The following is a 24911-nucleotide window of genomic DNA, read 5'->3' as shown; positions in this document are numbered from 1 at the left end:
AAAACATGTTTTGACTCATTTCACATTTTCTTTGTTTACTACATAATTCCATATGTGTTCATTCATAGTTTTGATGCCTTCAGCGAGAATCTACAATATAAATACTCATCGAAATAAAGAAAAAACAATGAATGAGAAGGTGTGTCCAGACTTTTGACTGGTAGTGTATCATCTTCAGAAAGGGGATAAGAAGGAAAAGAACCTAACTAAAAGAGAGAAAAAAGCTCTGTGGAATCGGATTCACCGCAAATTAAAGTCAGCCGTGATAATAGAAATAAGTTCTGGTGGATTATAATCAGGTGAAATGAAATAAAGTAGGTCAGTGAGAGTTTAATTTATCGTTTCATTTACAGAAGCCTATATTCACCAAGGGAGAAAAATGTTTAATTTTCTCCTTCAGCTTCTTTCGCAGTTCCAAGAAGAAACTCAAACAAGATGAAGAAGAAACTCTTAAAACTAGAAGCAGGAGCGTCGGTCATCTGAGGACATGAATCAGGTCCAGGTTCCTCAGAAATAAAGTCTATTTTTCGCGGCCCTTCAGTGTTTTGACAGTTCAGTTTGTGATCAATACCTGATTCATATTTAATCCAGCAGCGTGAGATGAGCACATCCACATGTTAAGTGGATGCTAGCAGAAGCCCGACCGGCATACAGAGCAGAAGAAGCTCAGCGTGCAACGAGTGTGCAGCTCCTCCGTCGTGTTTTATTCATGCAGAGGAAGTTTACTGAGCTGCACTGTACGTATGCAGCCAGGAGATTAACCAGCTAGTTCCCTCGGCCGAGCAGCTTCACCAGAGCAGCAGAAGGTTAAAATCGGCAAATAAACATCTCAGTAGGAGCTGAAAGACAGTGAGAAAACTCACCTCACAATGCTAGGTCTACAGGAACAAAGAGTCGCACTAGAGGAGTTAAAGCAGGGTTAGGCTCAAACATACAACATTGACTGTAAAATTGTGTAACTACACATTTAAAATAATTATCTAGGCCATGACAAGTTGTTTTGATCATAAAGTAAAATGCTAGATTGGTCATTGTTCCTTTGTCATTTTGTGTCTCATTTTTGTAATATTTTGTCTTGTTTTTGTCCTTTTTTTGCATGACTTCTGTCGTGTCATGTTTTTTGTCATTTTGTTTCTTTTTCATCTCGCTTGTTTTTTCTTTTTGTCATTTTTTGTTTCATTTTTGACCATTTTTTTCTTTGTAACTTTTTTGTTTTGCTTCGTGTCCTTTCTCATTTGTTTGTCATTTTGTTTCTCGCTTTTGTTGTTTTGTGTCTCGTTTTGGTAATATATCGTCTTGTTTTTTGTCTTGTGCTTTTGTCATTTTGTGTTTCCTTTTCATCTCGTTTGTTTTTTGTCTTTTTGTTTCATTTTTGTCCATTTTTTTGTTTGTTTAACTTTTTTGTCTCTTTTTTGTTTTGCTTCGTGTCATTTGTCTCATTTTTTGTCATTTTGTGTCTCGTTTTTGTAATATATTGTCTTGTTTTTGTCTTTTTGTCATGTTTTTGTCATTTTGTGTTTCCTTTTTTCTCGCTTGTGTTTTTTTTGTCTATTTGTCATTTTATGTTTTGCTTTATTTGCTGTTTTGTATTGTTTTTGTTGTTTTGTTTTAATATTTTGTCTCACTTTTTTGTTGTTTGTTTTTGTCTTGTTTGTCATTTGTGTAACATTTCTTCTTTTTTTTGTCGCTTTTTAACTTTTTTTGTACAATTGTTTTCTTTTTTTGATTCGTTTCTTATCTCATTTCTGTCATTTTGTGCCTCATTTTTGTAATATTTTGTCGTGTTTGTTGCTTTTTGTCTTTTTTCTGATTTTTGTCATTTTGATCACAAAATAAAATACTATGATTCAGTTCCAGACAGCTGTCACTGAATGTTTTGTGCCTTTTTGTAGACAGACTGATCTGTAAGTTGTAATGTGTAAATGATAAACTGAGGCATAATGTTGTTGAAAATGAACTTAATTTTCTTCAGAAATTTCGGGTTGTTTATGATGTTTTGCAAAAAGATAATTCCTTAAATGTGAACATTTTCAGAACGTACCTTTATTGCACTAAAACAAAGGAAACATTTGGAATTGTGGTTATTTATAGGCTATTATTCTGTGATTTTACTGGTCACTTGAGAGTAAACTGGGCCGAATGTGACCCTTGAACTAGAATGAGTTTGACACCTCTGAGTTAAAGGGTGAAACTCCACCCAACGCTGCAGCCCAGTGAGCCTCCTGTTCTGTGTGCAGGTAAAAGATAAGAGGCGGTCGCCCCCGTCTAGCAGATCCCCCTCCGCCCCGCAGAGAAACCCTCACAGCAGCGCCGCCGACGAGCAGGAGAGTCCAGAGAGAGTGGTGAGACTCCCAAAACACACACAAATACACAAATACAGCTGCAGGAAGCATTCACACGACACATCTCCAGGGAGGTTTGAGAGTCTGGATGAAGGAGTTTGGAAGAACACTCTGCAGAATGTGGAGAAGGAAAAAAAAATCAAAATATGAAAGTCTAAAGTTTGAGATGTTTTACAGGAAAAGAACAACACTGCACGGATCATTATTCTTATTAGTTGCATTAAAAGGGAAAGTCATTTTGAAGTAGAAAACCTGTAATATGCTCACTTAAGGTGCACATTTTTCTTGGTTTTATTTTAAATCCCCTTAATTCTTTTTCCATTTTTAGCCACACTAGCTGTGTCAGAGTAATGATAGTTAATGTCAACCAATAATCCCCCTTTGTGTCCTTTAACTGAGCACTTCATCCATCATATCTGTACTTATCCATGTGTACATTTTCAGCCTTATTGTACTTTTGTATTTTTTGTCCTGCTTCCTTAATGCCTCATCTGTATCCAGCTGCTGTAACAAAGTTTATCTTATCTTAAACCGACTGAAAGACCTGAACAACCAGTGAATCCAACAGACTTGTGGTGATCCATTAACTTCTCCTCTACTGTCACCAGGAGGTTCAATAGTTCAGTTTCAGACAAAATACCTGCAGAATTAATGGCATCCTCATCAATCTGAGCTGTTCTAGTTTGAAAAAGGAGATGTAGTTCATATAAAGTGGTGCTGGAGAATGTTTAGATTTAGTGGTATCTATTAGCAGAAATTAAATTATATATTGATAATTTTGTTGTCATTAGTGTATAATCACCTGAAAATAAGAACCATGGTTTACCTTTGAATGAGCCATTCATACCTATAGACTGTGTTGCAGCTTTAGCCCAGAAAGAACAAACCAAACACCAGTTTTTGTTGTTTTTAACGTTTTTGCACCCAGTATGAGTTCTGCTACAGGCTTGGAAGGGAGGATGAGGCGAGTAATCCACAAATTCATCACTATGCATTACAAAATCCCGTATACTAATCCCTTTAACTGGGAGAAATACATAGATGTGATGATTAACCAGGAGAAACACATAGATGTGATGATGAAAAGGCAGTAAAATGATGTTAAATTTTTAAGAAATGCAATTTTTGTCAATATTCCTTCATTTTTCTTCTATTCCTGAACTATTACATGATTAATATCACACTTAAACTGTATCCATCCATTGAATATATACTCACCTGAGCTTAAACTTGAATTTTGTGCACTTTAAACCAATAATATGGCATGTTTTTGAGATGCTAGTGAGTGGATTTTGCCAAATTCGGTGTGAATGATGCTAGCTGTTGCCTTCATTTTCCAGTTTTCATGCTAAGCTAAGCTAATTTACAGCTTCACATGCGCTACGGGTGTCTGAAGTTCACCTCTGAGATAAACCTGATTAATAATTTGCAGTGGTTTCATAATAATGTGGATTAACCTCACGTATGCAGGCCAGTGTGACTAACTTTACCCAACAGAGAAGGGAAATTGACCTCAGGACCCTCAGAGCTGCAGAAAATGTTGAAATTTTTACGAGCTACATTGTTGTTTGAACACATTCAGAGAGGAGAAGTCAGCACTGGACCAGTGGGTCCATACAAACCAGATCACAATAGTGGAGGCCTGATCTGCTGAGGTCATTGTCAGCCACATAAACAAGCTTTCAGTTCTCCCACATCAGCACAAACGTCCGTCGAGGCCTTTTCATGCAGCAGCAGGTGACTGGACAACAAAAAACGTGTGAATGTGGTGGATCTGAAACCAGCTGCAGGTTTTAAGACTGATGTAAACACCGTTTACCTCATTCAGGGTTGAAAAGTAGAACGTTAGCAGCTTTAGTTTGTGGGACAAAATGGCCGTTTGTTGTCGTGATGCAGCGACGCCTGCAGGCTTCAAATGTTTGTGTCGCAAACAGGCTAGATGCAAACTAACTAGTTATAAAGCTAAATCATAGCTGCTAACAATAAGACAAACAAAATGACTTTATTATGACATTGGTAATGTGATAGTTTGGACTGCATGGTTGAATATTGGACATTTTAACTATTAAGAGATTTTATTGAGCTTTCAAATGTAGCTTCATGTTGAAAACGGACAATTTTAGCTTTATGCTTTCTATGATATCAAATAACACGTTTGTTATGACATTAATGTGTTAAGAGCAATATTTAGGTTTAATTTTATCTCATTTTTCAGGTGCAATATTTCATTATCTGTGTGATATTACCCCAGTAAAACTGTCTTTTTTATTTTATTTTAATTATTTTTTGTAATTATATCTTACCGCTTTTTTATTATTTTTTAGTCTCCACATCTCTTATATTGTAATATTTTAGGTTTTTCTGAGCAATGCGGGCACTTCGGGATTCAGAGTTTAATCTTTTTAGTTTTCTTTTTTTATAAATGTATTAAATAAAATAATATTACACTTCCAAATGAAAATTGTAATCACATTTATGTGGAGTTAATTCAAATCCATATTTCATTTAAGTTACTGATTTAACATTGTAATAATATCAGCTGCGCACAAATGCAGCTTTCAGAAAATTGCATTGTTCATCTTTGTCTTTGAGCTGAATTTTAAGAAATACATTAAATCGTTTGTTTCAGCCAAACCAAAATCTTCCTTTGATTATTGTTTTAGAACAAGGAAAATAAAATAATTTTAAAAAATCATTAATTAATCTAAGCAAATAAATTAGAACTGTCATCAGTGTTGTGTAATTGTACCATTTCAGGATAACAGCAAACATGCAATGAAGAAAATAATACAAACCAATAACAAAATTTAAATAAAAATAGCAAAATAATTTAAAAAAAAATACTCACTGTTGCTTAGTAAAAGAGGTTACAGTAAATGTGCCCACTGTTGGTTTAAAAAAAATATAAAAATAAAAAATGTAATTATAACAATGATATATAATTAATACAAATAAAATTAGATATAATAAAATAAAATTGTCTATATAGATATTTTTATATAATAACATATATTATTTTTATGATTTTATTTTTTAATATTTTTATTATCTGTAGTATTTATCAATTAATTAATTTTTTACAGGGTTAATTTACTGTAGCCTCTTCTACTATTATTTATTTCATTAATAATTCTAATTCTCTAAGATTCACCTTTCATATGCATGATTAAGAACTGAGATTTAAACGGCACTTTTTCCACCCGAGATTGGTTAATTTTGCTCGTGTTTTTCTGTCTTTTCTTGTGGCATCATGACGTCCTCCTACACTGCAGACCGTCTCACCTTGTGGTATATTTGTGTTTCCTGCAGGTACAGAAGGAAAAGCTTCATGCAGAGTTGAAGCAGGTGTTGAGTCAGAAAAGAAGTCATCTAAGAGAGTCGACGTGCCAACTGGCCCAACCAGAGATGGACTCGGAGCCAACAGACGAACAGACGGTAAGTAAAGTGAAATCTTTGTTATTTTAGCCGCTACAGATCCCAGTGTCTCCTCTGATTGTTCACCATAAACAGTGGATGCAACAGAAGATGCACACTAGAACACAAAATCACTTTTTCCTTTCTCAGTCTGTGTTTTTTTTGTTGATCGGTGTCTGGAAACACTGACTGTACTCCAAGAATAGGATGACCTTTCCTCCTTGACAGCTTAATGGATAAAATGGATTCAGAAGTGAAGTGTGAGGTGACAAGAACCGTACACTAGATTTTGCACTCAGTCAAGCAAGAAGAACAAGTTATAGAACAGTGTTGGTGCCCTTGTGCTTCTAGAACAGCTTTAAATCTGCACAAAAAAAAGAAAAAAGTGAAATATTTGTGTTGTTATGCGAGCTGCTGTCTGGAGTTTAGAGGTGATGGTTTAAATTTAGTGGAAAGACAAGCTACAATACCGTTAGAACATATTCACCTCCTAAGGAAGTTTTCTTCTTTTATTGCTTTTTACCGCTAAATAATGGTCAATTAATTGTGGATTTTGAATGAGAGTTTATAAAAAAAGACTCTTTCATGTCAAAGTGAAGACAGGCCGAATAAATACTGAGAATGTGCAAACTTTTGCAATTGTTTGACATTATCTTGAAGAAATTTGCTTTCACTTTGGCATAGAGTTTTTTTTTTTTGTAAATTTTTGTCAAACACAAATAAGCTGTTGATAATTCAGTGTTGAAAAGCAATAAAAGGGAATCATGGTCAGATAAATTTGGCCTTTTGTACTACAATTTGCAATAAAAGACTCTTTCATATCAAAGTGAAAACATCTTTTATGGACTGGCTAAATGCTGAGTTGAAAAGGGTGGAAACTTATGAAATCGCTTAATTTATATTTGCAATTAATAACCATTACTTTGTAGATATCAGTTTTCACTTTGACATAAAAGAGTCTTTTTTTGGTAAATGCTTGTCAGAAAAAAATAAATAAAATGACAGTGATTCAGTGTTGAAAAGCAATAAAATGGGAATCATGGTCTATTAGATTTGGATTTTTGGATCGGAATTTACAGGTAAAGACTCTTTCATTTCAAAGTGAAAACACCTCCTACAGACTGACTAAATACTGACTTAAACAGGGTGAATACTTACGCACATTTTACATTTGATATGTTTAATTACGTGACTTTGCTTTGTAAAGATCTATTTCACTTTGGCATGAAAGAGTCTTTTTAGCAAATTCTTGTCAAAAAGCCCATTTAAAATGGAAAACATTTGTTATTGAAAAAGCAATTATCGGGAAAGATTTGAATACTTTTCTTTAGGGACTATACAACCTATCAATGCAACCAACTAAATTAAAACTTAATAGAGTAACAACACCAGAGAATTTATTCATTAAAAACGAGCCTTTAAAGTTTCCATTTTTTCGGTTTCACCATCGGCTATCCTGTTACTGCTGCTGTTTTCATAACTTAGCCTGAGAGGAAACTAACTAGAATTATTAACAGCAAATTGGACATGAAATGCTCTAGTATCTGGAGGATATTATTAAAATTTGAGTGTGTTTGTGTGCCTCAGAGTGCGGAGGAAGCCTCGAAGTCGGTGGAGATCGTGGTGGAGACGGAGGCCGAGGCTGGAGCCAGCGGCTACAGTGTGACTGGTGGAGGAGAACGAGGCATCTTTGTCAAAGACGTCCTCAAAGACTCTCCAGCTGCTAAACACCTCAGTCTACAGCAAGGTACCTGCCGTTAGCTTGTGTACTAACAGGGAAATAAATGACAACATGTCACGATTTAGCTGTGGTGTCTTTAGTTTCCAACCAGTGCTGATATTTTGTTCATCAAGATACTCTGTTATTTGGCTACTAGAAACCATTTTAAACACTACAGAATAAAATATATGAAATTAATTCCAAAGAATTACATTCATGAAAGGTGGAAGTGACTTTCACAAATTTTAAAATGGGTCTAAAAATTGTCAAATACACTACTGTTCAAAAGTTTGGGGTCATCCAGACAATTTCATCTCACTTTCCATGAAAACTCACACTTTTATCCATTTGCTAACATAACTGCACAAGGGTTTTCTAATCATCAATGAGCCTTTCAACACCATTAGCTAACACAATGTAGCATTAGAACACAGGAGTGATGGTTGCTGGAAATGTTCCTCTGTACCCCTATGGAGATATTCCATTAAAAATCAGCCGTTTCCAGCTAGAATAGTCATTTACTACATTAACTATGCCTAGACTGTGTTTCTGATTCGTTTAATGTCATCTTCATTGAAAAAAGCTGATTTTGTTTGAAAAATAAGGACATTTCTAAGTGACTGCAAACTTTTGAACTGTAGTGTATCTGCTGTGAAAAGAAGCTACTGACAAAAACAATTTTCAATTATCCCACTGATTAGCCTGACTTAAGTTTTTTTTAAAGATTAAACATTTCAGTTTAAAAAAGCTAAAAAATCTATATAATATTCACATCAATGTCCAATATTTCTTAGAAATAGTAACTTTCTTTATACATGTGTGACCAGAAGAAACTTACAGTGGTTTATAGTATTTGAATCAGAAAACGAATGTCATTATTTTACAGATATTCTGTTATAATATCAAGTAAAATCATAAGAGTGTTAATTTATATGTTGACTTTAAAAAAAACAGCTAAAATCTATGCAATGTCCACATCAAAAGTCAACATTTCTGCTTTTGTACAATGTGTGACCATAAATTTACACTGTTTTGCAGTATTTGAATCAGAAAACAAATGTCACTGTTTGACAGATGTTTGTTGTTTTTCCAGTTTTAAGAGTACAGAATGTCATCATTTTTTCTGACACCCTTGCTGCCAGATTGTCATTGTTAGTTTCACAATTTTTTTTATTTACAGTGCAGGATTTATCACAGGATACACGAATTCACGATGTTCTCTGTGTGAAGGTGACCAGTTGCTGAGTGCCAAAGTCTACTTTGACAATGTGAGGTATGAAGACGCTCTGAAGATCCTTCAGTGTGCAGAACCCTACAAGGTCAGCTTCCAGCTGAAGAGAACCATCCCTGGAGCCGAGATCTGCATCCGGCCTCGAGTCCCCAGCGTGGAGGTCAAAGGTCCCAAAGCCAAGATGGCCAAAATGGTAATTAATTGTCTGTGGTCTCAAAACTAAATCGTGTAGTTTTAAATAAAGCAGATTTTTTACAGGATTTTCTTCCGACTTGTTCAGAGTGTGAAGGGCACCAAGCCGTTCAAGGCCAAGAAGAAGAGAGGCGGTCGCTTTGGTCTGAAGAGGCTGAAGGAGAAGCACCGGGAGGAGCTGGTGATCGAAGGGACGCCTCCCAGGCTAGAGAAGAGCGACGTGGACGTGGAGTTTTCTCTGCCGAAGTTCAAACAGAGGAAGAGTGCAAAGGTGGAAGCAGAAGGAGCAGTGGGAAAGGCAAAGAGGAGGATTAGGTTGGTCTTTTTATGCAATCTCTGAGTGGTTATTTCTATGCGGAAATGGTCACAGTTACATCATGTACAGCTTCTTTCCTCTTCAACATGGATAGAGACTCCCATTGAGACTGGCTTTCTCCCACCGCCCTCCACCATAGACGCTGATTCTATACATGACAGTTTTTAAAATTGAATTATTGTTTCCTTTGCTCATCTGAAGTTAATTACACCATCATATGTTTTTTTTTAAACAATTTCTGCGCGATCATCTGTGATTTGCCAGATGTTTTTAAATGATAAACTTTGAATATGTATAAAGCTATATGTGAAATTTTAGATTAACATATGAAATACTTTCCAAAATATAAAGAAAATTAAAAACTGCTCATCAGCCTACTTCTAGCACGTTTATTCATGCATTAAAATTTGAGGCTGTTAAAAAGACAATATCTCCAGAACTATTAGAGACAATTCCTGAAATTTTCTCTATTTCTCATCATGGCATTGATTCAGAATCTCCAGTACTGGACAAGTAGATCAAAAAATCTCTCAATATAGTGAAGTTGAAATACGAAAAAAGTGAAATCGTCAAACGTTTCATCTTTGAGCACACAAGTCAACCAGTGATAATTTGTGAATCATATGTTGCTTCATATCACAATAGTACACAACAAACCAAATGGTTTTTAATATGAAGCACTTGGTCACAAACTTTCATACCTGAACCACAAAACAAAACTCCAATTCTGACAGTAGTTCTACAAAGCAGTGTAATGCAAAGCTACCTGTACAGCAAAGACATCAAGCGATTATCTTTTTGGTATGTTTTCCTTCACAAAGCATTACACCAAACATAACTTTATTGAAATTTATAATAATTTTGTTTCCTCATTTGTTCTTCCAGGTTCCCCCGAATGAAAACCAAAGGATACGCTGGAGCAGAGACAGAAGCAAAAATGGAAACGGGACGATTTGAGGGACAAGTGGATGTCTCTCCATCTGAAATACCTGGAGCAAAAGTGAAAACCAAAGCCAAAGGAAACAAGTTTGGGATCACATTTCCTAAGACCAAACATGCAAAGTCAGGCTCTTCTTTGGAAACAGTGGAAGTGAAGCCTCCGAGTATAAACATCCAGCCGCCATCGGTGGAGTTTGGTTGGTCCGGTGATAAAGCCGTGGACTTGGAGAAGGGAGGTGCTAAACTTAACTCGCCTGACGTGGAGTTCGCTGTCCCATCAGGGAAAGCAGAAATCAACGCTCCTAAAGTGGACATTAAAGGAGGAGTTGATGCAGCTGAAGGAAAAGTAGATTCAAAGCTCCGAATGCCGAAGTTGAAACTACCGAAAGTTAGACTCTCGCGTCATTCGAATGAGATCGATGGTGACATAAAGTTAAAAGCTGAAGGGATGAAAATGCCAGACATAAAACCTCCAAAGGTAGAAATCAGAGGAGATGGGGAGGCAAGTATCACCAAACCAAAGCTGGAAGGTGATCTCTCAGGAAAAGCTGCGTCTATTCAAATGCCCTCTGTTGATATTTCTTTACCAAAAGTGAAGGGAAAAGCTGATGTTTCGCTCCCAGAGTGCGACGGAGCTGGAAAGACATCGCTCAACATGCCTGCCATTGACATCTCTGTGCCAGATGTTGACTTGGAACTGGATGCTGGACGGAGGATTCCGGATGAGGTGGAGGGAACTTTTAAAGGGCCCAAAATCTCCATGCCAAAGGTTGGTATCTCGCTACCGAAGAAGGAGTCACCTGATGTGGACGTTGAATGTCCAGAAGGTGGAGGGAAGTTCAACCTACCTTCTGTTGACATCTCTCTCCCTAAGATGACATCGGAGGTAGAAGACGTCAATATGGACCTTTTTGTTGGCGGAGATGGAAAGTTCAAAATGCCTGATTTTGACATATCACTCCCAAAAATGAAGTCACCAGAAGGAGAAGTAAACATAAGCAGACCGGAAGTGGAAGGAGGTTTCAAGTTGCCCAAAGTGGACTTGACACTTCCCAAAGGCAAAGTAGGAATGACTGATATCGAAGGGGAAGGAAAGTTTCAGTTGCCATTATTTGACATCTCGTTACCAAAAATGAAGACAGGTGATGCTGAAAGTGGTAAATTTGAAATTCCTGCACTTGATATTTCCCTACACAAAGGCAAAATGGAAGGGGATATCGAAGTAGAAGGGCATGCTGAGAAGGGTGGAAAATTCAAAATGCCTGCTATTGATGTCTCTCTGCCAAAGATGAAAAAGCCAGAAGGTAATGTGGACATAGAAGAATCTGAGCTTGATCTGCCTTCTGTTGATATTTCTCTACCTAAAGGAAAGCTGGAGAGTGACACTGAACTTGAAGGTCCGTCTGCAAAAGGAGGGAAATTTAAAATTCCTTCACTCAATGTTAAACTCCCTAAGATAAGAACATCTGGAGCTGATGTTGACCTAAAAGGACCTGAGATTGAAGTGCCATCAGTAGATATTTCTCTTCCAAAAGGTAAACCAAAGGGTGAAGTTGAAATTGAGGGAAGAGGAGGCAAGTTTAAAATGCCATCGTGTGATATATCTCTTCCAAAATTAAAGTCACCCGAGGGGGAATTTGCTTTGGAGGGACCAGAAATCGAAGGTGGAAAGATTGAGATGCCTGCAGTCGATATTTCTCTTCCACAAGGAGGCATAGAGGGACAGTTTGACACTGGCGGCAGTGTAGTAAAAGGAGGTAAATTCAACATGCCCTCTGTGGACATTTCCCTCCCAAAAATGAAGCTACCTGAAGCAGAAATGGAGCAAGAAGGCCCAAATGTGGACTTTTCCAAGCCAAACATTGAGGGCAACGTGGAACTCAAGGGCATCGGTGGCGGCGGAAAGTTTAAGATGCCAACTTTTGACGTCTCTCTTCCGAAGATGAAAGGGGGAGAAGTTGATATTGAAGGACCTGACGTCAAAGGAGGGACATTCCAGATGCCTTCTTTAGATGTGTCACTGCCACAGATCAAAACACAAGGAGCTGACTTTAAATCGCCTGAGAAAGGTGAGATTAAAGGAGGGAAAACTGACATGCCTTCAATTGAGATCTCTCTTCCAAAAGCGGAAGGTACATTGGATATTGAAGGACAAACGGGCAAAGGAGGAAAGTTTAAGATGCCTTCATTTGACGTATCCCTACCAAAGATGAAGATGCCTGAGGGAAATGTTGGCCTTGAGGGACCTTCTGATGACATCTCACTTCCAAAGGGAAAAGCCAAAGGTGACATAGAAACTAAAAGTAAAGGACATTTTCATATGCCCTCAATTGATGTTTCTCTCCCAAAAATAAAAACAAAACGAGGTGACGTCAACATCAAGGGTCCAGAAATTAAAGGTGGGGAAATAAAAAAGCCAACTATTGACATCTCACCCCCTCAAGGCACATTCGAAGGTGATGTAACTTTTGAAGGTGAAGGAAAATGTGGCAAATTCAACCTTCCATCTGTAGACATCAACCTTCCTGCAGTGGAATTTCCAGAAGGGGATCTGAACTTTCAAGGTCCAAAAGTCAAAGGCGGAAAGTTTGAAATGCCAAAAGTCGACCTCTCACTTCCTAAAGGAAAAGCAAAAAGAGATATTGATATTGACATTCGCTCTGGGAAAGATGGGAATATTGAAATTCCATCCCTTGACGCTGAGCTTCCTAAAGGAAAAATCAAAGCTGACATAAATGTTGAAGGTCCTGAAGGAAAAACAGGAAAATTCAAAATGCCCAAATTTGATGTTTCCCTTCCAAAGATGAACCTGCCAGAGGGCAACGTAAAAGTGGAAGGACCAGACATTAAGGGGAAAATGGAGGTGCCAGATGTTGATATTTCACTCCCAAAGGGAAAAATAGGAGATGTTGACATTGGAGCTAAAGGAGGCAAGTTTAACATGCCTTCAATTAATATTAATCTTCCAAAAATAAAATCTCCTGGTACAGATGTCAGCCTCGAGGGCCCAGATGTTGACATTTCACTTCCAAAAGCAAAAGGTGATGTTGATATAAATGTTGAATGTCCGGAGGTGAAAGGGGGAAAGACAAAAATGCCAAAGTTTGATATTTCATTACCAAAAGTAAATTTTCCAGAAGGTGATGTCAAATTAAAAGCACCTGACATGAAGGGCAGGAAGATTGAGATGCCAGACATCGATATTTCACTCCCCAAAGGAAAAGCTGGAGGAGAAATTGAAGTAGAAGGACCTTCTGGCAAAGGAGGCAAGTTCCATATGCCCTCTATTGACATTAATCTTCCTAAAATGAAAGCAAAAGGACCAGAGGTAAATATTGAAGGTCCTAAACTTAAAGGAGGAAAAGTCAACATGCCAGACATTGACATTTCACTCCCCAAGGGAAAGGCTGAAGCTGACCTCAACCTTGAAGGTTCTGAGGTAAAAGCAGGCAAATTCAAAATGCCTAAATTTGGCATTTCATTTCCAAAAACAAATTTACCTGAGGGAAATGTAGAAATGCCAGCTGTTGATGCTTCATTACCAAAAGGAAAAGTAAAGGCAGATGTTGACATTGAAGGACACAGTGGTAAAGGAGGCAAGTTTCACTTGCCTTCAATTGATTTCACTCTTCCTAAAATAAAAACAAAGGGATCTGATGTTGACATTGAAGGACTGGAACTTGAAGGTGACATTTCACTTCCAGAAGGAAAAATTGAAGGTGACCTAAGTGTTGCCAGCCCTGATGGAAAAGGAGGAAAGTTTAACCTGCCAACTTTTGACATTTCACTCCCTAAAGGAAAAGTTGAGGGTGACCTTGATGTTGAAGGTCCTGAGTTGAAGGGCAGTAAGTTTAAAATGCCAAAGTTTGATGTGTCTTTACCAAAAGGTCCAGACATTAAAGGACCAAAGATTGAGATGCCAGACATTGATATTTCACTCCCCAAAGGAAAAGTTGAAGGTGACCTTGAAGTTGAAGGTCCTGAGTTGAAGGGCAGTAAATTTAAAATGCCAAAGTTTGATGTGTCTTTACCAAAAGGTCCGGACATCAAAGGACCAAAGATTGAGATGCCAGACATCGATATTTCACTCCCCAAAGGAAAAGCTGGAGGAGAAATTGAAGTTGACGGACCTTCTGGCAAAGGAGGCAAGTTCCATATGCCCTCTATTAACATCAATCTTCCTAAAATGAAAGCAAAAGGACCAGAGATAAACATTGAAGGTCCAGAACTTAAAGGAGGGAAAGTCAACATGCCAGACATGGACATTTCACTCCCCAAAGGAAAGGCTGAATTTGACCTGGATGTTGAGGGTCCTGAGGTAAAAGAAGGGAAATTTAAAATGCCCAAACTGGATGTTTCACTTCCAAAGGTGAACCTGCCAGAAGGTGGTGTCAAATTGGAAGGACCTGATGTTAAAGGAAAAATTGAAATGCCAAGCATCAATGTCTCACTCCCAAAAGGAAAAGTAAAGGCAGATGTTGATGTTGAGGGAAATACTGGTAAAGGAGGCAAGTTTCACTTGCCCTCAATTGATTTCTCTCTTCCTAAGATAAAAACAAAGGGAGTTGATGTTGATATTGAAGGACCTGAACTTAAAGGTGACATTTCACTTCCAGAAGAAAAAATTGAAGGTGACTCGAACGTCGAAGGCCCTGAGGTGAAGGGCAGTAAGTTTAAAATGCCAAAGTTTGATGTGTCTTTACCAAAAGATCTGGACATCAAAGGACCAAAGATTGAGATGCCTGACATCGATATTTCACTCCCCAAAGGAAAAACTGGAGGAGAAATTGAAGTTGAAGGACCCTCTGGCAAAGGAGGCAAGTTCCATATGCCCTCTATTGACATCAACCTTCCTAAAATGAAGGCAAAACGACCAGAGATAGATGTTGAAGGCCCTGAAGTTAAAGGTGGAAAGTTAAAGATGCCATCTCTTGATGTTTCTCTGCCTAAAATTAAATCTCCTGATGTAGATGTCAGTCTAGAGGGTCCTGATGTTAAAGGAGGAAAGCTCAAAATCCCAGCTGTTGATGTTTCACTTCCAAAAGCCAATGTTGAGGGTGACATAAATGTGGAAGGCCCTGAGGTGAAAGGAGGAAAGTTCAAAATGCCCAAAATTGATGTTTCTTTGCCAAAAGTCAGTCTCCCAAAATTCGATGCCAATGTGGAAGGACCTAATATGAAAGGAAAAATCGAAATGCCTTCTGCTGATATTTCACCTCCAGAGGCGAAGGCAGATGTGGACATTGATGGACAAACCGGTAAAGGTGGCAAGTTTCACTTGCCCTCAGTTAATATTTCTCTTCCTAAATTCAAAGCAAAGGGAGTCGATGTTGATATTGAAGGACCTGACATCAAAGGTGATGTGTCACTCCCTAAAATGAAGTCTCCAGAGGTAGACATCAACCTCCAGGGTCCTAATGTTAAAGGAGGAAAGTTTAACCTGCCAACTTTTGACATTTCACTCCCTAAAGGAAAAGTTGAGGGTGACCTTGATGTTGAAGGTCCTGAGTTGAAGGGCAGTAAGTTTAAAATGCCAAAGTTTGATGTGTCTTTACCAAAAGGTCCAGACATTAAAGGACCAAAGATTGAGATGCCAGACATTGATATTTCACTCTCCAAAGGAAAAGTTGAAGGTGACCTTGATGTTGAAGGTCCTGAGTTGAAGGGCAGTAAGTTTAAAATGCCAAAGTTTGATGTGTCTTTACCAAAAGGTCCGGACATCAAAGGACCAAAGATTGAGATGCCTGACATCGATATTTCACTCCCCAAAGGAAAAGCTGGAGGAGAAATTGAAGTTGAAGGACCTTCTGGCAAAGGAGGCAAGTTCCATATGCCCTCTATTGACATCAACCTTCCTAAAATGAAGGCAAAAGGACCAGAGATAGATGCTGAAGGCCCTGAAGTTAAAGGTGGAAAGTTAAAGATGCCATCTCTTGATGTTTCTCTGCCTAAAATTAAATCTCCTGATGTAGATGTCAGTCTAGAGGGTCCTGATGTTAAAGGAGGAAAGCTCAAAATCCCAGCTGTTGATGTTTCACTTCCAAAAGCCAATGTTGAGGGTGACATAAATGTGGAAGGCCTTGAGGTGAAAGGAGGAAAGTTCAAAATGCCCAAAATTGATGTTTCTTTGCCAAAAGTCAGTCTCCCAAAATTCGATGCCAATGTGGAAGGACCTAATGTGAAAGGAAAAATCGAAATGCCTTCTGCTGATATTTCACCTCCAGAGGCGAAGGCAGATGTGGACATTGATGGACAAATCGGTAAAGGTGGCAAGTTTCACTTGCCCTCAGTTAATATTTCTCTTCCTAAATTCAAAGCAAAGGGAGTCGATGTTGATATTGAAGGACCTGACATCAAAGGTGATGTGTCACTCCCTAAAATGAAGTCTCCAGAGGTAGACATCAACCTCCAGGGTCCTAATGTTAAAGGAGGAAAGTTTAACCTGCCAACTTTTGACATTTCACTCCCTAAAGGAAAAGTTGAGGGTGACCTTGATGTTGAAGGTCCTGAGTTGAAGGGCAGTAAATTTAAAATGCCAAAGTTTGATGTGTCTTTACCAAAAGGTCCGGACATCAAAGGACCAAAGATTGAGATGCCAGACATCGATATTTCACTCCCCAAAGGAAAAGCTGGAGGAGAAATTGAAGTTGAAGGACCTTCTGGCAAAGGAGGCAAGTTCCATATGCCCTCTATTGACATCAACCTTCCTAAAATGAAAGCAAAAGGACCAGAGATAAACATTGAAGGTCCAGAACTTAAAGGAGGGAAAGTCAACATACCAGACATGGACATTTCACTCCCCAAAGGAAAGACTGAAGTTGACCTGGATGTTGAGGGTCCTGAGGTAAAAGGAGGCAAATTCAAAATGCCCAAACTGGATGTTTCACTTCCAAAGGTGAACCTGCCAGAAGGTGGTGTCAAACTGGAAGGACCTGATGTTAAAGGAAAAATTGAAATGCCAAGCATCGATGTCTCACTCCCAAAAGGAAAAGTAAAGGCAGATGTTGATGTTGAGAGAAATACTGGTAAAGGAGGCAAGTTTCACTTGCCCTCAATTGATTTCTCTCGTCCTAGGATAAAAACAAAGGGAGCTGATGTTGATATTGAAGGACCTGAACTTAAAGGTGACATTTCACTTCCAGAAGGAAAAGTTGAAGGTGACCTGAACGTCGAAGGCCCTGAGGTGAAGGGCAGTAAGTTTAAAATGCCAAAGTTTGATGTGTCTTTACCAAAGGTGAATCTCCCAGAGGGTGATGTCAAAATAAAAGGCCCCGATATCAAGGGACCAAAGATTGAGATGCCAGACATCGATATTTCACTCCCCAAAGGAAAATCTGGAGGAGAAATTGAAGTTGAAGGACCCTCTGGCAAAGGAGGCAAGTTCCATATGCCCTCTATTGACATCAACCTTCCTAAAATGAAGGCAAAAGGACCAGAGATAGATGCTGAAGGCCCTGAGGTTAAAGGTGGAAAGCTAAAGATGCCATCTCTTGATGTTTCTCTGCCTAAAATTAAATCTCCTGATGTAGATGTCAGTCTAGAGGGTCCTAATGTTAAAGGAGGAAAGCTCAAAATCCCAGCTGTTGATGTTTCACTTCCAAAAGCCAATGTTGAGGGTGACATAAATGTGGAAGGCCCTGAGGTGAAAGGAGGAAAGTTCAAAATGCCCAAAATTGATGTTTCTTTGCCAAAAGTCAGTCTCCCAACATTTGATGCCAAAGTGGAAGGACCAAATGTGAAAGGAAAAATCGAAATGCCTTCTGCTGATATTTCACCTCCAGAGGCGACGGCAGATGTGGACATTGACATTGATGGACAAACCGGTAAAGGTGGCAAGTTTCACTTGCCCTCAGTTAATATTTCTCTTCCTAAATTCAAAGCAAAGGGAGTCGATGTTGATATTGAAGGACCTGACATCAAAGGTGATGTGTCACTCCCTAAAATGAAGTCTCCAGAGGTAGACATCAACCTCCAGGGTCCTAATGTTAAAGGAGGAAAGTTTAACCTGCCAACTTTTGACATTTCACTCCCTAAAGGAAAAGTTGAGGGTGACCTTGATGTTGAAGGTCCTGAGTTGAAGAGCAGTAAGTTTAAAATGCCAAAGTTTGATGTGTCTTTACCAAAAGGTCCAGACATTAAAGGACCAAAGATTGAGATGCCAGACATTGATATTTCACTCTCCAAAGGAAAAGTTGAAGGTGACCTTGATGTTGAAGGTCCTGAGTTGAAGGGCAGTAAGTTTAAAATGCCAAAGTTTGATGTGTCTTTACCAAAAGGTCCAGACATTAAAGGACCAAAGATTGAGATGCCAGACATGGACATTTCACTCTCCAAAGGAAAGGCTGAAGTCAACCTGGATGTTGAGGGTCCTGAGGTAAAAGAAGGGAAATTTAAAATGCCCAAACTGGATGTTTCACTTCCAAAGGTGAACTTGCCAGAAGGTGGTGTCAAACTGGAAGGACCTGAGATGAAGGGAGGAAAGATTGCAGTGACAACTGTTGATATTTCAGTTCCATCAGGGAAAGTGGAGGGTGATATCAATTTTGAAGGGCCATCTGGAACAGGAAAGATTAAAGGGCCAAAAGTTAATATTGATAAAAAAGGTGGTGGACTCCACATGCCAAGTCTTGACATAAACCTGCCTAAGTTTGATCTTGACCTCAGTCTCCCCTCTGGTCGGAAAGATAAAGGCCTCAAAGTGGACACCGGTGCATCAGGAGATTTGGAAATGCCTGGTCTCAAGGGAGGTATTAATCCAGCCAAGTTGAAAGTTAAGGGTGTAGACATAGAGGCAGGTGGTGTAGAAGGTCCAGGTGCTTCCCTCAAACTCCCCACAGTCAAATTGCCAACAGTTGACATCTCAGCTCCAAAGGTGGATCTCGACTTTGGCCTCAACAAACCTAAAGGTGATGATGTGGAAGTGGAGCTTCTGAAAGCAGAGGGAGGCAGGCCTTCTTCAGGGGGAAGCTTTGAGCTACCTGATGTTTCCCTCAAAGCCCCCGGATTCACTCTTCCGAGGTTTGGTGCAAAGATAAAGAGTGGAGATTTTGAGATATCAGGACCCAAAGGAGACATTTCCCTCAGTCCACCACATGTGGAAGGAGAGATTAGAGCACCATCAGTCGAGTTTGATGGAGATGGCAAAGTCAAGATGAAGAAACCTAAAATCAAAATGCCCTCATTTGGATTATCGAAAAAGGATGCAGATGTGTCTGTGTCTTGCCCTGATGTAGATGTGAAAGTGAAGAAGGGGAAAATTGATGTTCCAAAGCCAGAAATCAATATTGAGGGTCCAGAAGACAAGTCAAAATACAAAATTAAGTTCCCCAAGTTTAAAATGTCATCACCAAAGGTTCAACTCCCAGAACGGGACGTTGATGCTAAACTGGCAGCAGATGCTGGAGCAAAAGGAGGCTTCCATGGACCTGACGTTACACTCAAACTGCCAAAGTTTTCCATGCCAGGATTTGGCTCGAAAGAAAAAGATTTAGGTAAGCCTAGTGGAGATGTTGAAGCTAAGGCCAAAGTCAAGATGCCTTCTGTTGAGCTGTCACTACCAGCAGCTAAAACACCAGAGACTGAGGTTCTTCTCCCCAAAGCAGAAGTTGATGTTTCAGAGGCAGACATTAAAGGATATGAGGGAAGCCTCAAAATTCCAAAAATGCCAACAATCGATGTCTCCATCCCCAAAATAGACTTGGATGTGTCCCTACCAAAAGGAAAGTCTCCAAAGATTGAAGGACCAGAAGTGGAGCTTAAAGGAGGTGAAGGAAAATTCAAAATGCCTCAAATAACAATGCCATCAATAGACGTATCCTTTCCCAAAGGGAAGTCTGGAGAACTTCTTGGACCAGATGTGGAGGTAGATGGAGGAGGCAAATTTAAAATGCCTCATGTCAAAATGCCCACTGTTGACATAACCCTACCAAAACTAAAAACTGGTAAAATTGATAAACCAGATGTTGATGTAGAAGGTGAGGGGGGCAAATTCAGAATCCCTGGTTTCAAAATGACAAGTACTGACATATCTGGAGGAAAGACAGGGACATTAGAGGGACCAGATGTTGAAATTGAAGGAAGAGGAAAATTCAAAATGCCTCAAATGAAAATGCCAGATATTGACATATCTCTGCCCAAAGGAAAGATTGAAGGACCAGAGGTGGAGATCAAAGGTGAAGGTGACAAATTCAAAATGCCATATCTAAAAATGCCCTCTGTTGATATTTCACTGCCCCAAGGAAAGATTGAAGGCCCAGATGTTGAAGTAGAAGGAAGTACTGGGGGAAAATTCAAATTGCCTCACTGGAAAATGCCAGAATTTGATGTCTCTTTGCCCAAAGGAAAAATTGAAGGTCCTGATCTGGAAGTTAAAGGAGAAGGTGGCAAATTTAAGATGCCACATGTCAGTATGCCTTCAGTTGATATAAAAGTACCCAAAGGAATAACTGAAGGTCCAGAGGTAGACGTAGAGGGAGATGTGGGAGGAAAATTCAAAATGCCCCATATGAAAATGCCAGACATTGATATTTCTCTGCCTAAAGGAAAGGTTGAAGGTCCAGATGTGGAAGTTAAAGGAGAAGGTGGCAAATTCAAGATGCCACACATCAGTATGCCTTCAGTCGATATAAAACTACCGAAAGGAAAAATTGAAGGTCCAGATATTGAAATAGGAGATGTAGGAGGAAAATTCAAAATGCCCCAAATGAAAATGCCAGAATTTGACATCTCTTTACCTAAAGGAAAAGTTGAAGGTCCTGATGTGGAGGTCAAAGGCGAAGGTGGAAAATTCAAGATGCCACATCTTGGCATGCCCTCTGTTGACATTTCTTTGCCCAAAGGGAAGGCTGAAGGTCCAGATGTTGAAATGAAGGGAGATGCAGGAGGAAAATTCAAAATGCCTCAACTGAAAATGCCAGACCCTGACATCTCTTTACCTAAAGGAAAAGTTGAAGGTCCAGATGTAGACATTAAAGGAGAAGGTGGTAAATTTAAGATGCCGCACATCAGTATGCCTTCAATTGATATAAAACTACCGAAAGGAAAAATTGAAGGTCCAGATGTTGAAGTCGGAGATGCAGGAGGAAAATTCAAAATGCCTCGAATGAAAATGCCAGACCTTGACATCTCTTTACCTAAGGGAAAAGTTGAAGGTCCACATGTAGACATTGAAGGAGAAGGTGGTAAATGTAAGATGCCTCACATCAGTATGCCTTCAATTGATATTGAACTACTGAAAGGAAAAATTGAAGGTCCAGATGTTGAAGTAGGAGGAGATGCAGGAGGAAAATTCAAAATGCCACATATGAAAATGCCAGACGTAGATATCTCTCTTCCCAAAGGGAAAGTTGAGGGTCCAGATGTGGAGCTTAAAGGAGAAGGTGGAAAATTCAAGATGCCACATCTCAGCATGCCCTCAGTTGATGTAAAACTACCTAAAGGAAAAGCTGAAGGTCCAGAGGTAGACGTAGAAGGAGATGCAGGAGGAAAATTCAAAATGCCTCAAATGAAAATGCCAGATATCGATATCTCTCTGCCAAAAGGGAAAGTTGAAGGTCCAGATTTGGAGGTCAAAGGAGAAGGTGGAAGATTTAAGATGCCTCACATCAGTATGCCTTCAGTTGATATAAAACTGCCCAAAGGAAAAATTGAAGGTCCAGATGTTGAGTTGGAAGGAGATGCAGGAGGAATATTCAAAACGCCTCATATGAAGATGCCAGATGTTGACGTATCTCTGCCCAAAGGGAAACTTGAAGGTCCAGATGTGGAGCTTAAAGGAGAAGGTGGAAGATTTAAGATTCCACATATCAGTTTGCCTTCAGTTGACATAAAACTACCCAAAGGAAAAACTGAAGGTCCAGAGATAGACATAGAGGGAGATGCAGGAGGAAAATTCAAAATGCCTCAAATGAAAATGCCAGACATTGATATCTCTCTGCCTAAAGGAAAGGTTGAAGGTCCCGATGTGGAAATTCAAAGAGAAGGCGGGAAATTTAAAATGCCACACATCAGTATGCCTTCAGTTGATATAAAACTACCTAAAGGTAAAACTGAAGGCCCAGATGTTGAAGTTGGAGATGCAGGAGGAAAATTCAAAATGCCTCACATGAAAATGCCACATGTTGACATATCTCTGCCTAAAGGAAAGCCTTCGGTCGAAGGTCCAGATGTGGACATTAAGGGAGATGGTGGACAGTTCAAGATGCCCAATGTGAGCATATCCATCCCTAAAGGAAAAGCAAATATTGATGCACCAGCAGAGAAAATGGAGGCAGAGGGAGGAGGCATCAAAATGCCACATATCAAGATGCCAAAAGTAGATATTTCTCTTCCTAAAGGTAAAAGTAAAGATATTGAAGTCTCTGTTTTGGAGATGGAAGTCACAGGTCCAGATTTTAAACTTCCAAAGGGGGAAATATCAATGCCAAAGACAGAAGGGGAACTGAAAATGTCACAAGTCCCATCACCAGATCTGGACACTGGAGCACACGTTGAAGCTGATTTGCACGTTGAGGGAGAACACAAAGGTATGAAACTCAAGATGCCAACAATAGACATCAAAGGTCCCAAAGGAGATCTAGAACTTGACAGAGGAGAAGGCAAGAAGGACAGAAAAAAAGTCGAGCTACCTGACTTGGATCTCAACACGTCGGGAACAACCAGCAAAATAAAGGGGCCTAAAGTTAAAGGAACAAAATTCAAGATTGGCATGCCAAAAAAGAAAGTGGGTGGAGGTGTAGCAGCAGACAGTGAAGCTGGAACCCACAATGGACATAAAGATCGTGTTAACATCTCAGGGCCAGAAATTACGCAACCAAGCGTTAGTCTGAAAGCAGGAACAAGAGTCGAAGGTGCAGAAGTCAAAGTCCCCAGGATACCAGACATAGACTTTGATATCGGCACATCACCAGATGAAGACGACGATAAAACGGAAAAAGGAAAGAAAATCAAAATTCCAAAGTTTGGTGTTCCTTTACCCTCCATGTCCTCTCCTGAAGGAAGGATGAACATATATGGGCAGGAAATCGAGTATGAGGGCCCTAAAATGCCCAAAGTGAAAAAGGCTGTTTTTGTTTTGGTGAATCCTCCAGCAACAGATGAACAGTCTCCAAGCACAAGCCTCCTAAAAGAGGAGGCAACAGCTGAAGCTGAGATGGAGGACGTCAAGGTGAAGATACCCAAGATCAAAATGAAACCAAGCTTTGGGAAGTCCAAAGAGAAATCAGTTGCAGAAAAAGGAGGGGAGGAAGAGGAGAAGTCAAAGGGAGGAAAGCTTAAACTGCCAAAAGTATCATTTTCTTCAGGCAAATCGGGTTCATTGGATGTTGCTCACAAGGGAGAAGGTTCAAATTCAAGCCTGAATGGCGAAAAAGATGCTCACAAAGGCTCCAAGGACGACAAAGGGACATTTGGCAGTAAAATCAAACTTCCAAAGGTGGAGTTCACCAGCCCATACGGCAAGATGTCTGCGGGGGAGGAGAACCCAGGTCCTTCACCAGGAGAAATCAGGAGAGACATTAAAGTAAAACCAGGCAAGATGGCCTTTGCGGGTTTCTCTGAGGAGTCTTCGAAGGAGGTGGTATCATCTCACGCCAGAACAGAAATGCTGGACAGGGACAGCTCAGAGTCGCCTCCCGGTTTCCTGGAGTTCACCTCGACAAAGTTTCAGGGCTGGACCGAGATGGAGGGCAGGGAATCTGAAGAAAAAGAATCTTCTTCTTCTTGGTTCAAGGTCCCGAAAATCAGTCTGAAGCCACACTCCACAGGTACCAAACTGAAATAGAATTGATCACAATATGCGCTACACTATACATAACTGTGTCAATTAAAAGCACGCCTAGTCTTACAGTCTTCTACATGATTTTCAGCATTTAGCTTTGAGAAAACTGGAATAAATTAGACATCAAAACGTGCAGTTTGATCAGAAATGGCATGCTGTGAATTTTTTTTAATGATTTGTCTTGCGTCCTTTGGGAAATTTCCAAAGAAACTGTTTTGAAGTTGCTCAAAACCAAGCTATTCTTGGAACCTTGTAGCTCCGGCATACTGTACACTAGAAACTTCATTCAAAGTTTAAGCGGGTTACAAGGCTTTAAATGTTATTCCTCCATATCCGTGGTTTAATTTCTTTTACAGTTTTCATGCAGTCGCAGTTTAAGTTTTGCAAATTTAAAAAAAATCCATTGTCTTTGTTCTTTTATAAAAAAAAAGTGCAATTGACCTTGTGTCCTCACAATTTCAACTCTACATGAATAATTTATACATACAAATGTTGGTGTTTCTGTCCTCTTTCACTCAGTATGATTCTCATTACTATAAGATTTACAGTTTTATAAATCACACCAGGGCATAAAGTGAATTGACCAAAGCTCTCATCAACTCCCTTTATATCTGAGCCCCAAAATTTGAGGTAAAAATCAGAAATAGACAACCGCCGAACCTGTAAAATATGCAGTACAAACATGAAAATACATTAGCTTGTTCAAAGCAAGATTTTGCTTCAAATGGTGAAAGAATTTGTCCCATACAAATTATAGTTTTTGAGCTTTGACTTTTTGTTTGAGGGTCTAATTCTTAGTCTGCCTGCTCTGCTCACCGTAACCAACCAGTGACTCACTCCTGATTGGCTGATTGATACACTTTTAAAGTAAAAGCTGAAAGGTCTCAAATATTAGGGTTTGTTAAACATGCTGGCTTTTCAAAATAAAACGTACTTGTATAAATAATACTTTATGTATAGTTATAGTAGGAAATATTTAC

General features: G+C 39.3%; 1 protein-coding gene across 1 annotated transcript in view; it reads left to right on the top strand.

Annotated features, from left to right (window-relative positions):
* Positions 1 to 24911, top strand: part of prx (periaxin) — a 59960-nt gene that overhangs the window by 33600 nt on the left and 1449 nt on the right. The window contains exons 5-10 of the mRNA XM_051958263.1: positions 2238 to 2342; positions 5652 to 5777; positions 7344 to 7503; positions 8707 to 8900; positions 8988 to 9214; positions 10101 to 23917. Coding sequence (XP_051814223.1) covers positions 2238 to 2342; positions 5652 to 5777; positions 7344 to 7503; positions 8707 to 8900; positions 8988 to 9214; positions 10101 to 23917 — 14629 coding nt within the window. The remainder of the gene's footprint in view (positions 1 to 2237; positions 2343 to 5651; positions 5778 to 7343; positions 7504 to 8706; positions 8901 to 8987; positions 9215 to 10100; positions 23918 to 24911) is intronic.

The sequence above is a fragment of the Acanthochromis polyacanthus genome, chromosome 13 (genome assembly GCF_021347895.1).
Source record: "Acanthochromis polyacanthus isolate Apoly-LR-REF ecotype Palm Island chromosome 13, KAUST_Apoly_ChrSc, whole genome shotgun sequence".
In the NCBI taxonomy this organism is placed as follows: Eukaryota; Metazoa; Chordata; class Actinopteri; family Pomacentridae; genus Acanthochromis; species Acanthochromis polyacanthus.
The sequence above is the reverse complement of the archived record's forward strand: the minus strand, read 5'-3'. Positions and strand labels throughout refer to the sequence as shown.